Source organism: Rhinoderma darwinii, chromosome 10, assembly GCF_050947455.1.
Source record: "Rhinoderma darwinii isolate aRhiDar2 chromosome 10, aRhiDar2.hap1, whole genome shotgun sequence".
NCBI classification, from domain to species: Eukaryota; Metazoa; Chordata; class Amphibia; order Anura; family Rhinodermatidae; genus Rhinoderma; species Rhinoderma darwinii.
In genome coordinates this window covers 7,745,350-7,762,805 of record NC_134696.1, presented here as the reverse complement: position 1 = coordinate 7,762,805, position 17,456 = coordinate 7,745,350, and the positions used below count along the sequence as shown (strand labels likewise).

Sequence of the window (17,456 nt, the reverse complement as noted above, 5' to 3'; positions counted from 1 at the left end):
GTGCTCCCATACTTTATAACGGGAGCACGGCCCGTAAAAACAGATGGTTGTCCGTGGCCAGCCGTGCAGTAATTATGGGTCACGATCGTGTGAATGGGGCCTTAACCACAGAGGATTCCATAATTGTAGCTCACTCGCAGTCTGAAGCAGCATGATGGGAGTTGTAGTTCTGCAACAGCCGCTGACCAAGGCCCCATGCACACGGCCGTGCCCGTAATTATGGTCCGCGATTACAGGCATGGACGGCGGCCCCGGACTGCCACCCACATTTTCGTAAAAAGCAGAAGATAGGACATGACCGAACTTTTGCGGAGGTTTTCTTAAATATACGGGAAGGTGTTCGTGGTCAATAGAAAGTAATGGGCCCATAATTACGGACGAATTCTACGGTCGTGTGCATGGGGCCTAACAGGTTGGAGACCTCTAATGTCATGTGCACGTGGCTAAAATACACAATGACATCCACAGCGCCTCATAGTAATAACTATACGGTGGTGCAGAAGTAGAAGTTGCCCTCTTGCCCGACGGAGCCCAAAGGCCCCTCTAAAAACACGAGAGGACGAAACAAACGGTAGGTGGAGGATAGAAACATATATAGACCCAATGACGGGGCCTTCTGCCCCTTTACAGAAGCCCTGCTCCACCACATATCAGGAAGGGGATGTGGCTCCGTCCCTGCGGGCGGCACGCGGTTTGCTTTGCTGTTAGCCGATATTATAATTAATAATAATTGATATTATAATTACAGGAACAGATTATAACCAGTGACTGTTTATCTCGGAGACAGTCTGTGGTTCTAGCAGATCAGCCATTGTACCAATATCAATGACATTAGAGGCAGCTCCCCTGCGTCAGTTACTCCTCAGCACAAGTCATGTCCTGGGGAATCTATAACTTGGGTTCAATTGAAGGGTCACCAATATCTGATCGATGGGGGTCCGACTTCCGGCAACCCTGCCGATCAGCTGCATGAAGGGTCCATAGAAATCTGGCGAGCACCACATCCACTTCTTTGTTTACTGAGGCACAGCGCAGCACATTGGTGGTGGCTATACCAGGTACTGCAGCTCGACCTCATTCACTTGAAGTTGCCCACTCATCGATCAGCAATCGAAGGTCAATCCTAAGGATAGGCCATTAATATTACACTCCTGGAAACACAGATAATCTGCGTGCGGATCCGTGGCAGAAATATGAGGGATCGTCACAATATTTTCTGCTGTGGGTTCTCCACTTCAGTATTTTTCCCACTTGAAAATCAGGTCATGTGAACATATTTATATGAAATTATATCTAAAAAAAAAAACAAAACAAAGTGTAATAATGGAGGAGTCGACCAAAGGCACATGGATCAGAGTGGTCACCCACAAATCGTATCACTTGTTGCTAAGCAGCGGTCTAGAGGGCACGCGGTCATTCCGGCAGCCCATTTCTCCCATTACACATTTGCTGCAGGACGGCATGGACCTGAACTGGGGCCACATTGCACAGCAAAACGATGAGCGTGAACTAGAGAAGGAAGGAAGCTGCCGATGGAGTACTGGAGATTACACTGCACCATACAGAAAGATAAAAAATGTTTTACTGGAATCATAGACGTATACTACGGACTAAGGCCCCATGCACACGAACGTGCTTTTGCGGCCACAATTCCCCCGAAAATCCACGGGAGAATTGCAGCCCCATTCACTCCTACGAGGCCATGCACACGACTGTGGTTTCCACGGTCCGTGCATGGCCCAGGAGCCCGGACGGGAACGGAAAAGTCTTATTACGGCCGTGTTCTGCGGTCCAGGCTCATAGGAAATAATGGACGCGGCCATGTGCACAGCCCGCGGTTTGCAGGTGACACTTCGCTGCCGGCCGACCCAAAAATCATGGCCGCACACATGGATACGGTCGTGTGCATGAGGCCTAAGGGTATGTTCACACGCTTACTAAAAAATATCTGAAAATATGGAGCTGTTTTCAAGGGAATATAGCTTCTGATTTTCAGCCGTTTTTTTAAGCAAACTAGCGTTTTTCACGGCTGTTTATGGGCCGTTTTCCACCAGCAGAATAGTGAGTGCAGCTCTGGAGTATAATACAGGATGTAACTCAGGATCAGTAATGTAATGTATGTACACAGTGACGCCACCAGCAGAATAGCGAGTGCAGCTCTGGAGTATAATACAGGATATAACTCAGGATCAGTACAGGATAAGTAATGTAATGTATGTACATAGTGACTCCACCAGCAGAATAGTGAGTGCAGCTCTGGAGTATAATACAGGATATAACTCAGGATAAGTAATGTATGTACACAGTGACTCCTCCAGCAGAATAGCGAGTGCAGCTCTGGAGTATAATACAGGATGTAACTCAGGATCAGTACAGGATAAGTAATGTCATGTATGTACACCGTGACTCCACCAGCAGAATAGTGAGTGCAGCTCTGGAGTATAATACAGGATATAACTCAGGATCAGTAATGTAATGTATGTACATAGTGACTCCACCAGCAGAATAGTGAGTGCAGCTCTGGAGTATAATACAGGATGTAACTCAGGATCAGTACAGGATAAGTAATGTAATGTATGTACATAGTGACTCCACCAGCAGAATAGGGAGTGCAGCTCTGGAGTATAATACAGGATATAACTAGACAATAAGTCTTTGCACTAAGTTTCATGCTGCCTTCCCAACAATTCGCAGCTCAGACACTTTCCATACACAACCTTTGCGCATATTGGGGGTCATTACACTGGAGTTTGCAGACAGGTGACAGGTAAATGTTGCAATGACCTGGAGTAACCTGCAATGCACTCAGGTCATACAGAAGACCACCTGCCGGCAGCGCCCCCTGGTGGAGCAATATCATGAGTAAAACAGCCAATATACCTCTGATTGCTGTCAAATATAGAACAATAAGACCTCACTGACATCCACTCACCCAAGCTCTGCATGTAGCGGTCAAGGTTTTCATTGCTGACCATGTTCCAGGTGCCTCTGAAGTCCGGTGGAGCCATGAGAGCGATATTATAGAAGACCCTCAATAACTGAGGCAGCTGGACCTAAGGAACTATGTATCCACATCACAGCCAGCCAGTTATATACTCATTGTGGAGGAGTGTCTGATCGCCCAGCAGGGAGGTCCATGCGTAAACCTGCTGACTTTAACCCTTTCTCTTCATCTTGTGCATAGACCCTGTGGGGGTTGGGGTAAAACAATGCAATGCTTATTCAATCCATACTGTAAGGCAAAATGTTTAGATCTGAAGACCTGAACTAGCAGCATCACGTCTCCGCGGCTCTGGGCTTCTAGGAGAGAATATCGCCTTAATATGGCGTCTAACGAAGTCTGACACAATGTTTCTTTCTGTCGAATCCAGTATCAGTTTGCGGATCATTTCTACGGCTCGGACACCCATCCGTAATTATACGGAGAGGTGTCAGTGGCCAATAGAAATGAATGGGTCAGCAATTTCATCCATAATTATGGATTCCGTAATTACGGATGAAAACTACGGTCGTGTGCATGGGGCCTAAGGCTATGTTCACATGGAGTATTTTGCCGAGCTTTTTGACGCGGAAACCACGTCACAAAACTCGTCAAAAACGGCCCGAAAATGCCTCCCATTGATTTCAATGGGAGGCGTCGGCGTCTTTTTCCCGCGAGCAGTAAAACTGCCTCGCGGGAAAAAGAAGCGACATGCCCTATCTGTGGGCGTTTCCGCCTCTGACCTCCCATTGACTTCAATGGGAGGCAGAGAAAGCGTATTTCACGGTGTTTTATGCCCGCGGCGCTCAAAACGCAGCGAAAATCGGCGTGCAGGGAGAGGAAAATCTGCATCAAACTTCCAAACGGAATTTTGAGGCAGAAATTCCTCCTACAAAATACTCCGTGTGAACATACCCTAAGGGTCTTATAGAAGTCTATAGGCGCTGTATTACATAATATATTAGTGTGAATGAGGCCTTAGGCTATGTTCACACGGGGTCTTTTGCCGAGGTTTTTGACGCGGAAACCGCGTCGCAAAACTCGGCAAAAACGGCCCGAGAACGCCTCCCATTGATTTCAATGGGAGGCGTCGGCGTCTTTTTCCCGCGAGCAGTAAAACTGCCTCGCGGGAAAAAGAAGCGACATGCCCTATCTTCGGGCGCTTCCGCCTCCGACCTCCCATTGACTTCAATGGGAGGCAGGAGAAAGCGTATTTCTCGCTGTTTTATGCCCGCGGCGCTCAATGGCCGCGGGCGAAAAACGGCGCGATAATTGCCGCGAAAATCGGCGTGCAGGGAGAGGAATATCTGCCGCAAAGTTCCAAACGGAATTTTGAGGCAGATATTCCTCCCCCAAAATACTCCGTGTGAACATAGCCTTAAAGGGGTTTTGCAGCCAATAAAAATTGATGGCCTATCCTCAGGATAGCCCATCAATAGCTGATGGGTCGGGGTCCGACTACCAGGACCCCCGCCGATCAGCTGTTTTAAAGGGGCCGCAGCGCTTCCCCTTGATTTCTTCTTGCTCACTGTGAATCTTCGACACGGATGTAGCGGCGATTCACAATATTGCAACCGTTTTTCCTATTGAGTGAATGGAAGAAGAAGGCTGCAATATCTGTGAATCGCCGCTAAATGCGTGTAGAAGATTCGAGGGTCCTAATGGGGCGAGGGTCCCGGGAGTTGGACCCTGACCCATCAGCTATTGATGGCCTATCCTGAGGATAGACCATCAATTTTTATTGGCTGGAAAACCCCTTTAAATATTCAGCTCGGACCAATGGAAATTTGTTCTGTTGGTGGTAACAGGTTTAGCAGTGCAGCAATCTACATGATCAATATCTGGAGAGACCAGAACAATTGTCCCATCAGCATCGTACCATAATGAAAAACATCAGAACTGGATCTTCAGGTGTCAGCGACCCTTTCACCTGGGACTTCAACGTCTTCATGTCAGATTCAGGGCAGCACTCCAAATGTTGAATAAAATTGTTGAGTTTTATCTATCCAGCAACATTTCACTTCACTCGATGAAACACCTCAGGTGTCATTATCCTGTACACCAAGAGTCAGTGTCATTATCCTGTACCCCAAGTGTCAGTGTCATTATCCTGTACCCCAAGTGTCAGTGTATCATTATCCTGTACCCCAAGTGTCAGTGTCATTATCCTGTACACCAAGTGTCAGTGTGTCATTGTCCTGTACCCCAAGTGTCAGTGTATCATTATCCTGTACCCCAAGTGTCAGTGTCATTATCCTGTACCCCAAGTGTCAGTGTATCATTATCCTGTACCCCAAGTGTCAGTGTCATTATCCTGTACCCCAAGTGTCAGTGTATCATTATCCTGTACACCAAGTGTCAGTGTGTCATTGTCCTGTACCCCAAGTGTCAGTGTATCATTATCCTGTACCCCAAGTGTCAGTATCATTATCCTGTACCCCAAGTGTCAGTGTATCATTATCCTGTACACCAAGTGTCAGTGTCATTATCCTGTACACCAAGTGTCAGTGTGTCATTGTCCTGTACCCCAAGTGTCAGTGTATCATTATCCTGTACCCCAAGTGTCAGTGTCATTATCCTGTACCCCAAGTGTCAGTGTATCATTATCCTGTACCCCAAGTGTCAGTGTCATTATCCTGTACCCCAAGTGTCAGTGTATCATTATCCTGTACACCAAGTGTCAGTGTCATTATCCTGTACACCAAGTGTCAGTGTCATTATCCTGTACCCCAAGTGTCAGTGTATCATTATCCTGTACCCCAAGTGTCAGTGTATCATTATCCTGTACCCCAAGTGTCAGTGTCATTATCCTGTACCCCAAGTGTCAGTGTATCATTATCCTGTACACCAAGTATCAGTGTCATTATCCTGTACACCAAGTGTCAGTGTGTCATTGTCCTGTACCCCAAGTGTCAGTGTATCATTATCCTGTACCCCAAGTGTCAGTGTCATTATCCTGTACCCCAAGTGTCAGTGTATCATTATCCTGTACCCCAAGTGTCAGTGTCATTATCCTGTACCCCAAGTGTCAGTGTATCATTATCCTGTACACCAAGTGTCAGTGTGTCATTGTCCTGTACCCCAAGTGTCAGTGTATCATTATCCTGTACCCCAAGTGTCAGTGTCATTATCCTGTACCCCAAGTGTCAGTGTATCATTATCCTGTACACCAAGTGTCAGTGTCATTATCCTGTACACCAAGTGTCAGTGTGTCATTGTCCTGTACCCCAAGTGTCAGTGTATCATTATCCTGTACCCCAAGTGTCAGTGTCATTATCCTGTACCCCAAGTGTCAGTGTATCATTATCCTGTACCCCAAGTGTCAGTGTCATTATCCTGTACCCCAAGTGTCAGTGTATCATTATCCTGTACACCAAGTGTCAGTGTCATTATCCTGTACACCAAGTGTCAGTGTCATTATCCTGTACCCCAAGTGTCAGTGTATCATTATCCTGTACACCAAGTGTCAGTGTATCATTATCCTGTCCCCCAAGTGTCAGTGTATCATTATCCTGTATGCCAAGTGTCAGTGTCATTATCCTGTACACCAAGTGTCAGTGTCATTATCCTGTACCCCAAGTGTCAGTGTATCATTATCCTGTACACCAAGTGTCAGTGTATCATTATCCTGTCCCCCAAGTGTCAGTGTATCATTATCCTGTACACCAAGTGTCAGTGTCATTATCCTGTACACCAAGTGTCAGTGTCATTATCCTGTACACCAAGTGTCAGTGTATCATTATCCTGTACACCAAGTGTCAGTGTCATTATCCTGTACCCCAAGTGTCAGTGTCATTATCCTGTACACCAAGTGTCAGTGTATCATTATCCTGTACCCCAAGTGTCAGTGTCATTATCCTGTACCCCAAGTGTCAGTGTCATTATCCTGTACCCCAAGTGTCAGTGTCATTATCCTGTACCCCAAGTGTCAGTGTATCATTATCCTGTACCCCAAGTGTCAGTGTCATTATCCTTTAGCCCAAGTGTCAGTGTATCATTATCCTGTACACCAAGTGTCAGTGTCATTATCCTGTACACCAAGTGTCAGTGTCATTATCCTGTACCCCAAGTGTCAGTGTCATTATCCTGTACACAAAGTGTCAGTGTATCATTATCCTGTACCCCAAGTGTCAGTGTGTCATTATCCTGTACACCAAGTGTCAGTGTCATTATCCTGTACACCAAGTGTCAGTGTCATTATCCTGTACCCCAAGTGTCAGTGTCATTATCCTGTACACCAAGTGTCAGTGTATCATTATCCTGTACACCAAGTGTCAGTGTCATTATCCTGTACACCAAGTGTCAGTGTCATTATCCTGTACACCAAGTGTCAGTGTATCATTATCCTGTACACCAAGTGTCAGTGTCATTATCCTGTACCCCAAGTGTCAGTGTCATTATCCTGTACACCAAGTGTCAGTGTATCATTATCCTGTACCCGAAGTGTCAGTGTCATTATCCTGTACCCCAAGTGTCAGTGTCATTATCCTGTACCCCAAGTGTCAGTGACATTATCCTGTCCCCCAAGTCAGTCTATCATTATCCTGTACAACAAATGTCAGTCATTATTCTGTACCCCAAGTGTCAAGTGTCATTATCCTGTACACCAAGAGTCAGTGTCATTATCCTGTACACCAAGTGTCAAGTGTCATTATCCTGTACCCCAAGTGTCAGTGTATCATTATCCTGTCCCCCAAGTGTCAGTGTATCATTATCCTGTCCCCCAAGTGTCAGTGTATCATTATCCTGTACCCCAAGTGTCAGTGTGTCATTATCCTGTACCCCAAGTGTCAGTGTGTCATTATCCTGTCCCCCAAGTGTCAGTGAATCATTATCCTGTCCCCCAAGTGTCAGTGTATCATTATCCTGTATGCCAAGTGTCAGTATGTCATTATCCTGTACCCCAAGTGTCAGTGTGTCATTATCCTGTACCCCAAGTGTCAGTGTGTCATTATCCTGTACCCCAAGTGTCAGTGAATCATTATCCTGTCCCCCAAGTGTCAGTGTATCATTATCCTGTATGCCAAGTGTCAGTATGTCATTATCCTGTACCCCAAGTGTCAGTGTGTCATTATCCTGTACCCCAAGTGTCAGTGTATCATTATCCTGTATGCCAAGTGTCAGTATGTCATTATCCTGTACCCCAAGTGTCAGTATGTCATTATCCTGTCCCCCAAGTGTCAGTGAATCATTATCCTGTCCCCCAAGTGTCAGTGTATCATTATCCTGTATGCCAAGTGTCAGTGTGTCATTATCCTGTACCCCAAGTGTCAGTGAATCATTATCCTGTCCCCCAAGTGTGAGTGTATCATTATCCTGTCCCCCAAGTGTCAGTGTATCATTATCCTGTATGCCAAGTGTCAGTGTGTCATTATCCTGTACCCCAAGTGTCAGTGAATCATTATCCTGTCCCCCAAGTGTCAGTGTATCATTATCCTGTCCCCCAAGTGTCAGTGTATCATTATCCTGTATGCCAAGTGTCAGTGTGTCATTATCCTGTACCCCAAGTGTCAGTTTATCATTATCCTGTATGCCAAGTGTCAGTGTGTCATTATCCTGTACCCCAAGTGTCAGTGTATCATTATCCTGTACCCCAGTTTGTCATTGTTCTAGGACTATACAGGCAGTTGTATGTAGATTTTAGCTCTGCTCCATGTCTTGTAATACTGTAAGGCTGGGTTCACACGACCTATTTTCAGACGTAAACGAGGCGTATTATGCCTCGTTTTACGCCTGACAATAGGGCTACAATACGTCGGCAAAAATCTGCCCATTCATTTGAATGGGTTTGCCGACGTACTGTGCAGACGACCTGTCATTTACGCGTCGTCGTTTGACAGCTGTCAAACGACGACGCGTAAATGGACTGCCTCGGCAAAGAAGTGCAGGGCACTTCTTTGCCACGTAATTTGAGCTGTTCTTCATTGAACTCAATGAGGGTATGTTCACACGAGGGCGTCCGTAACGGCTGAAATTACGGGGATGTTTCAGCCTGAAAACATCCCCGTAATTTTAAGCCGGAACGGCATGTGCAGGCGCTTGAGCGCCGCGTCAATTACGGACGTAATTGGCGCTGCTATTCATTGGAGTCAATGAATAACGGCTCCAATTACACCCAAAGAAGTGACAGGTCACTTCTTTGACGCGGGCGTAAATTTACGCACCGTCATTTGACAGCGGCGCGTAAATATACGCCTCGTGTGAACAGACAAACATCTGCCCATTGCTTTCAATGGGCAGATGTTTGTCAGCGCTATTGAGGCGCTATTTTCAGACGTAATTCGGGGCTAAAACGCCCGAATTACGGCCGTAAATAGGCCGTGTGAACATACCCTGAAGCACAGCTCAAGGTTTACGAGCGTCTCACAACGCCTCGCAAAATGCGAGGAGGAGCATTTACGTGTGAAACGAGGCAGCTGTTTTCTCCTGAAAACAGTCTGTCTTTTCACACGTAAATGACAGCTAGCGTGTGCACATACCCTTACATATACTGTGTGTGTATATATATATATACAGCTCTTGTGCTTTCTCATGACTGTCCCAGGACTCTACGTTCACCTGGTGACAGAACTAGTTAATGTTTCATGTACAGCACTGAAGGAGCAATGTCAAGCCAAGGGCGGCCCAGCAGATTCATATTTGTTTGACCTGCTAAATACAGACAGGGTTGTGGTTTGTTCCACTTGGCACTGCTCAGCGGCCGCACGGTGTGAGAGGGCAGAGATATCATATCCAATAGCAGAGGCGACGTGCCACAACCGCTGCCAGGTCTCCGGGGTTCATACAGGACTGATGTAATAACCCCGGGACGTAATACAGCGATATTACTTTATTCTGTTACAGAAAAATGAAGAACATTAAGCGGTTGATATGGTTTTATATAAAGATAACTAACGTAGGTCTATAGAGCTGCCGCACAGAGCTGGACAATCTAGTAATGCCAGTGACTGCTCCTCAGCGATGCCATCTACTTAGTGGAGACCTGGGCAGGTGGCATTGCAGAAACCCAGCAGAAAATAAGTTTATTCATTGACCTGCGTTCGGTTTTTCAATCCGCGGCGTGTCAATTTATGCTGCGGAATTGCTGCTCTTCTGTTGCGGGTTTTCCACATTGAATTCAATGGGGAGGTAAAACCCGCAACAAATAGCAGATGTTGCAAAAGTTGCGATTCCGCCGCAAAAATAATTTTATACTTACCCAGATCTCTATACTTCTGCGTCCAGCCCGGCCTTCAACGATGTTTCATCCAATGCGACTGCTGCAGCCAATCACAGGCTGCGGCAGTCACAGGTGGCCGGACAGCACGACAAAGGAGGGACGCGTCGCCATGTCTACGGCTGGGGGAAGTATGAACAATTTTAGCGCTGCTTTATGCAGTGGAAATACCGCCACAAAAAAAATGCACCTCAATGTGGTGCAGTTTTTCGGATGGAACGTGCTGCGGGTTCTAGGTTGGACACGCAGAGTTTTATGCAGCCTATCCAACCCGTGTGAAAGCGGTCTAAGGCTATGTTCACACGCTTACTAAAAAACTTCTGAAAATACGGAGCGGTTTTCATGGGAATACAGCTCCCGTATTTCAGCCGTTTTTTTTAGCAACTCGTGTTTTTCGCTTTGTTTTTGGAGCTGTTTTTCTAGAGTCCATGAAAAACGGCTCAAGAAGTGACATGCACTTCTTTTTCGCTGGCGTTTTTTTTTTATGTGGCCAGAACAGAACGCCGTATTTCCCAACTAAATCAATGGGCAGATGTTTGGAGGCGTTTACGGCCCGAAAAACGGCCGAAAATAAGCTGTGTGAACATACCCTAATGGTATGTTCACACGATTAACAAAATACGTCTGAAAATACGGAGCTGTTTTCAAGGGAAAACAGCTCCTGATTTTCAGAAGTGTTTTGAGCAACTCGCGTTTTTCGCAGCGTTTTTTACTGTCGTTTTTGGAGCTGTTTTCAATAGTCTATGAGAAAACGGCTCCAAAAACGTCCCAAGAAGTTTCCTGCACTTCTTTTGACGAGCCGTCGTTTTACGTGCCGTATTTTGACAGCGACGCGTAAAATGACACCTCGTCTGAACAGAACATCGTAAGACCCATTGCAAGCAATGGGCAGATGTTTGCCGACGCATTGGAGCCGTCTTCTCAGGCGTAATTCGAGGCGCAAAACGCCTCCATTACGTCTGAAAAGGTCGTGTGCACATACCCTAATAGGTTGCACTCGGTAGATGGGACCAAGTATTTAGGTTTCCGAAAAAAAATTTGCCAAAGATAGAGGAAAACCCTCTGTCTGGTTAAAATCCTTGTTATCCCATACGCAACTTGCAGGGCTCAGGAGGGTAACTACCAGCCAAAGACCAGACAGTGCCCCATAACCTACAATACTGCTGATCTTTGATGTGGCAAATTCATCTTTGTGCCGCAGGGTCTACTGCAACCTGGGGCCTAACTCATAAGTGTGTTAAAGGGGTTGTCTGCTTCTCAGCGCCACTCTTGTCCATAGGCTGTGACAGGTATTACATTCACTCGGGTGTGGCTGAGCTGCACTACCAGACACAGCCCACGGACAAGGTCGTTTAGACACATTTATAAAAATGTTCTATATAGAGTTGACATTGGCGCGAGCATATACGCCATCTTTATAAACGCATCTGGCCGCTATTTAGTACAGGAATAAATTGACCGGCCACGAAGGGTTAACCGTCCTTACCTTATAGTAACAATTGTGGCTTCTTGTTTTGCTTTTGTCTATATTTGAAGTATTTTGTGACCTGATCTTAAATCGGATCCCGCTGATTGTTTTGCAAGTTTTGTATCAGTGACGTCAGTGACCATTGTGTACGGAGATACCTGCCGGGACAGGAAACGTCTCACAGACCTCACGGATGAAGCTCTCGTCGTGGGCAGTGGTTCCGGGAGAGGAGTAGTAGTTGCAACCAAGTCCTTCTCCAGGGGAGGTCCATAGACCCGCCATAATATACAGTATGGAGAGACAATGGCGAATCGCTCAGTGATATAATCCTAATATTCCGCGCTACAATATACGATGAGTACTAAATCTCCTATACAGTGTAAGGCCTTATTCAGACCAACGTTGAAAACATCCGTGTGACGGCCGCCACACGGACGCATGTATTTCAATGGGGCCGTTCACACGGTCGTTGTTTCAAAGGACTGGGTGACGGGTCCGTTGAAATATAGAACATGTCCTATTTTCTTCAGTTTTCACGGATCCCTCCATAGACTCAAGTCTATGGGGATCCGTGAAAACGGGACACGCACGTGGCGCAACGCAGATGTGAAAAACTGACGTTTTTCACGTCCGAGTATCCCCACGTTCGTCTCAATAAGCCCTTAGGGCCAGACATCACCAATTACATGGGGGCTCGGGCAGGGGCGTAACTAGGAAAGACTGGGCCCCATAGCAAACTTTTGACTGGGGCCCCCCCTCTCCTGGGTGTCACACAACTCCCCCCTGTAGATAACGCCATACAGCCCCCTCTGTAGATAACGCCATACATCCCCCTGTAGATAACGCCATACATCCCCCTGTAGATAACGCCATACATCCCCCTGTAGATAACGCCATACATCCCCCTGTAGATAACGCCATACAGCCCCCCCTGTAGAGAACGCCATACAGCCCTCCAATAGATAACGCCAAACAGCCCCCTTTGTAGATATCTACAGAGGGGGCTGTATGGCGTTATCTACAGGGGGGGTCTGTATGGCGTTCTCTACAGGGGGAGCTCTATGGCGTTCTCTACAGGGGGGGCTCTATACAACCATACAACCCCCCCCTGTAGAGAACGCCATACAGCCCCCCTGTAGGGAACGCCATACAGCCCCCCCCTGTAGGGAACGCCATACAGCCCCCCCCTGTAGGGAACGCCATACAGCCCCGCCTGTAGGGAACGCCATACAGCCCCCCCGTAGGGAACGCCATACAGCCCCCCCCCCTGTAGAGAACGCCATACAGCCCCCCCTGTAGGGAACGCCATACAGCCCCCCCTGTAGAGAACGCCATACAGCCCCCCCCTGTAGGGAACGCCATACAGCCCCTCCCCTGTAGGGAACGCCATACAGACCCCCCCTGTAGGGAACGCCATACAGCCCCTCCCCTGTAGGGAACGCCATACAGCCCCTCCCCTGTAGGGAACGCCATTCAGCCCCCCCTGTAGAGAATGCCATACAGCCCCCCCCTGTAGAGAACACCATACAGCCCCCCGTGTAGGGAACGCCATACAACCCCCCCCTGTAGAGAACGCCATACAGCCCCCCCTGTAGGGAACGCCATACAGCCCCCCCCCTGTAGGGAACGCCATACAGCCCCCCCGTAGAGAACGCCATACAACCCCCCCTGTAGAGAACGCCATACAGCCCCCCCGTAGGGAACGCCATACAGCCCCCCCCTGTAGAGAATGCCATACAGCCCCCCCCTGTAGGGAACGCCATTCAGCCCCCCCCTGTAGGGAACGCCATTCAGCCCCCCCCTGTAGAGAACGCCATACAGCCCCCCCTGTAAGGAACGCCATACAGCCCCCCCCTGTAAGGAACGCCATACAGCCCCCCCCTGTAAGGAACGCCATACAGCCCCCCCCCTGTAGGGAACGCCATACAGCCCCCCCCTGTAGGGAAAGCCATACAGCGTCCCCCCTCCCAAAAAGATGCGACCTACAGTGTGTCCTACAAAAGACATGTATCCCCTCTCCACAGGACATTGATAGGGAGAACGGGGGACTGAAAGTCCCCCAAATTCTCCATCACAAACCTCTGACTTCCGGCGTCTGCGCAGCTCAATAAAAATGAAAGGAGCGCTGGTCACGCATGAGCAGAAGCACGACCGGCGCTCCATTCATTTCTACGGAGCTGCCGACAGAGACCCCGGAAGTCCGAGGTTTGTGATGGAGAACTTCAGGGGACATTCAGTCCCCCGTTCTCCCTATCACTGCCAGCGATCACACATGTATCCCGTCCTGTGGATAGGGGATACATGTCTTTTGTTTAATGGCAGAGCGGGGAGATACCTCCCTGCTCTGCCGTAGTGTTCAGTGGCGTCGCGCTGTAGTAGCCATAGCGGCTGCTAGCGGAGCCTCCGGCCATGGTGGGGGCCCATGCCGGCGGGCGACACGGGCCCCCTCATGCCGCGGGCCCCGTAGCAGCCGCTACGGCTGCAGTTACGCCAATGGGCTCGGGTATAGATTTGCACTGAGGCTCAATGTCCACCTTTAAACACTATGTTGTCTTTAACCTCTTCCTGACATTTGACATAGGGTAAGGTCATAGCCGGGAAGGGGCAGTATGGAGCAGGCTCACGGATGTCGGCTGTATGTTACAGCCAACACCTCACTGCAACGGCCGAGGGATAACTTAGATGCCGCTGTCAATAGTGTCCGTGGCATCTAAGCCATTAGAGATAGCAGGGTGGCACCCTCTGACAGCCCATTGCCACGCTACCACGGGGTGCCGATGGTTGTCATGGCAGCATGCGCCCATAAAAAACAAAACATAATTGGTATAAAAAAAAAAAGCCTGAACTATTAGGCTGGGTTCACACGTGGCGGAATTTCACTTGAATTCCGCTGCGGACACTCCGCAGCGTTAATCCGCAGCGGAGCCGTTTCTCCATTGACTTCCACTTCTATTTAGTAGGGTTCGTTTAGACGATGCGTAAAATTCCGCTGCGGAGCATAGGCTGCGGAGCTGAATTTGGTGTCCGCAGCATGCTCTGTCTGTTGCGGAGCAGTGGCGGACTGGTTGCGGACTCATGGCGGAATATCTCCATTGACTTCAATGGAGATTCTAATTTCCGCAATGAAGTCCGCAGCTGTCATGCACATGTTATGTGTGCTGCGGATGCGTCTTGCTTTTTTGCCATGACATTTCTTCATTCTGGCTGGACCTATGTATTTCTAGGTCTACAGCCAGACTGAGGAAGTCAATGGTGCTCCCGTAATTACGGGAGCGTTGCTAGGAGACGTCAGTAAATAGTCACTGTCCAGGGTGCTGAAAGAGTTAAGCGATCGGCAGTAACTGTTTCTGCACCCTGGACAGTGACTACCGATCCCAATATACAGCAACCTGTCAAAAAATAGAAGTTCATACTTACCGAGAGCTCCCTGCTTCTGTCTCCAGTCCAGCTTCCCAGGATGACGTTTCAGTCTAAGTGACGGCTGCAGCCAATCACAGGCTGCAGCGGTCACATGGACTGGTGCGTCATCCAGGGAGGTCGGGCTGGATGCCGAAAGAGGGACGCGTCACCAAGACAACGGCCGGTAAGTATGAAATTTGTTTACTTTCTCTAAGGAAAGTGCTGTCCCTTCTCTCTATCCTGCACTGATAGAGAGAAGGGAAGCACTTTTTCCGCAGTCCGCAGCAGCTAATCCGCATCAATTTACTGCACATTTCGGGCAGATCCGCAGCCGTAATCCGCAACCCGGATTAGGTGCGGTATTGATGCGGACAGTTGCGGAGGAAATCCGCCACGTCTGGCCGTGCCCTTAGGGTATGTTCACACGGGCTATTTTTGGACGTTTTTCGGGCTGTAAACGGCCAGAAAAGCCAGAAGCAGAACGCCTACAAACATCTGCCCATTGATTTCAATGGGAAATATGGAGTTCTGTTTTAACGGGGCGTTTTTTTGACGCCTTGTTTTCCAAAAAGGGCACGTAAAAGGACACCCACGAAAAAGAAGTGCATGTCGCATCTTGGCACCTTTTTGGAGTCGTTTTTCATGGACTCTACAGAAAAACAGCTCCAAAAACGGCTGTAAAAAACACAAGTTTGCGTAAAAACCGGCTGAAAATCAGGAGCTGTTTTCCCTTGAAAACAGCTCTGTATTTTCAGAAGTTTTTTACCTGCAGGGTGAACGCTGTTAGGGTATGTGCACACACACTAATTACGTCCGTAATTGACGGACGTATTTCGGCCGCAAGTACCGGACCGAACACAGTGCAGGGAGCCGGGCTCCTAGCATCATAGTTATGTACGATGCTAGGAGTCCCTGCCTCGCTGCAGGACAACTGTCTCGTACTGAAAACATGATTACAGTACGGGACAGTTGTCCGACAGAGAGGCAGGGACTCCTAGCATCGTACATAACTATGATGCTAGGAGCCCGGCTCCCTGCACTGTGTTCGGTCCGGTACTTGCGGCCGAAATACGTCCGTCACTTACGGACGTAATTAGTGTGTGTGCACATACCCTAAATATACAGCCCCATGGAAATGAATGGAGCGGTGGCCGAGCCTGCGCACTACTGCACCGTTGCCATGGGGCTCCCAGGACCGGCAAGGTAAGCCTGTTCTCGTGATCGGTGGGAGTCCCAGCGTTCGGACCCGTACCAATAAGGTATTGATCACCTATCCTGTGGATAGGTGATAAATATTGATTATGGGAAAACCCCTTTAAGTCCAACAATATGTTCTGAACAATTTTATAATATATCTTTATAGCGGTCGGAATAAAGCAGACGTGTATTTCTAATTTTGGACAACCCCTTTGAATGTTTCAGGTGACTTTTCAGAATAAGCGGTCATATGTGTGTACATGAAGAATAACACTATTTCTGGCCATTATATGACTTCTATATGGCATTTCTTTTAGCCATTTTCCCCTCTGCAGACTCGAATTCTTTGTTTTTCCGGAATTCTGCTCCAAAGTGGTCGGAGACTAACTGCTATGATGTCTCCCATACACTGCATGTAGAGAGGAGGAGATCCTGCTCCCCAATCGCTCACTCTCACACACAGAAGCAGCACGGAAGACATTATGCAGATGTAATGAGCCATGTTACTGTGAATCCAACACTACAGTAGAACACTTCCTAGAAGCTGCCGCAGCATCTCTCTGCAGCTGCTCCTCCCCCTCCATAGACTTCTATAGGCAGAAGCTGTAACCAGATCCCTCAGTGGGGCTGATAAGCCATCTTCGTCTCTCCCTCCTGTGTACAGATATTATCAGTGGATGGAGAGTGAGTAATCGGTGCATGAGGCAGGGGAAGGAGAGGAGTCTGATTAACGGAGACAGAAGCTTTTTTCTCTAATAAGATATATTACGAAGTTTCTTATCTTTACTTGCACTATTGATTTATGGTTAAAAAAAATTAACCGTTAGTTACTCTTTAACTACAAATTATGAATGGACGACGTAGAACAGGCACTGACCCATCTTCCACGCAGTCGTCTGGTCACTTTCACAGTTCAAAGCCAGGTCGGGAGATAAAATATAATATATTAACTTACAGTCAGGATATTTTACAGAATTTATGAGACGTTCAAACTCTCAGGTATAACCCTTTGCGTGCCATGCATTCCCCTATTTATAAAGACAAATGGTTTGCTCCATGCGCATTATAAACCCCGCCGCTCATGTGACCTTAGAAGGACATTTCAGTTTCAGCAAATAACGGTTGTTTTTTTTTGTTTTATTAAACAGTAATACATTTTCCAGTTTATTTTCCGTATCAATTCCTCACGGTTTTCA

At 47.9% G+C, this 17,456-nt stretch overlaps 1 protein-coding gene across 1 annotated transcript in view; it reads right to left on the bottom strand.

The window, feature by feature from the left end:
* NMNAT1 (nicotinamide nucleotide adenylyltransferase 1) overlaps positions 1-17,456 on the bottom strand; it is a 46,311-nt gene that overhangs the window by 6,157 nt on the left and 22,698 nt on the right. The window contains exon 8 of the mRNA XM_075840582.1: positions 2,933-3,053. Coding sequence (XP_075696697.1) covers positions 2,933-3,053 — 121 coding nt within the window. The remainder of the gene's footprint in view (positions 1-2,932; positions 3,054-17,456) is intronic.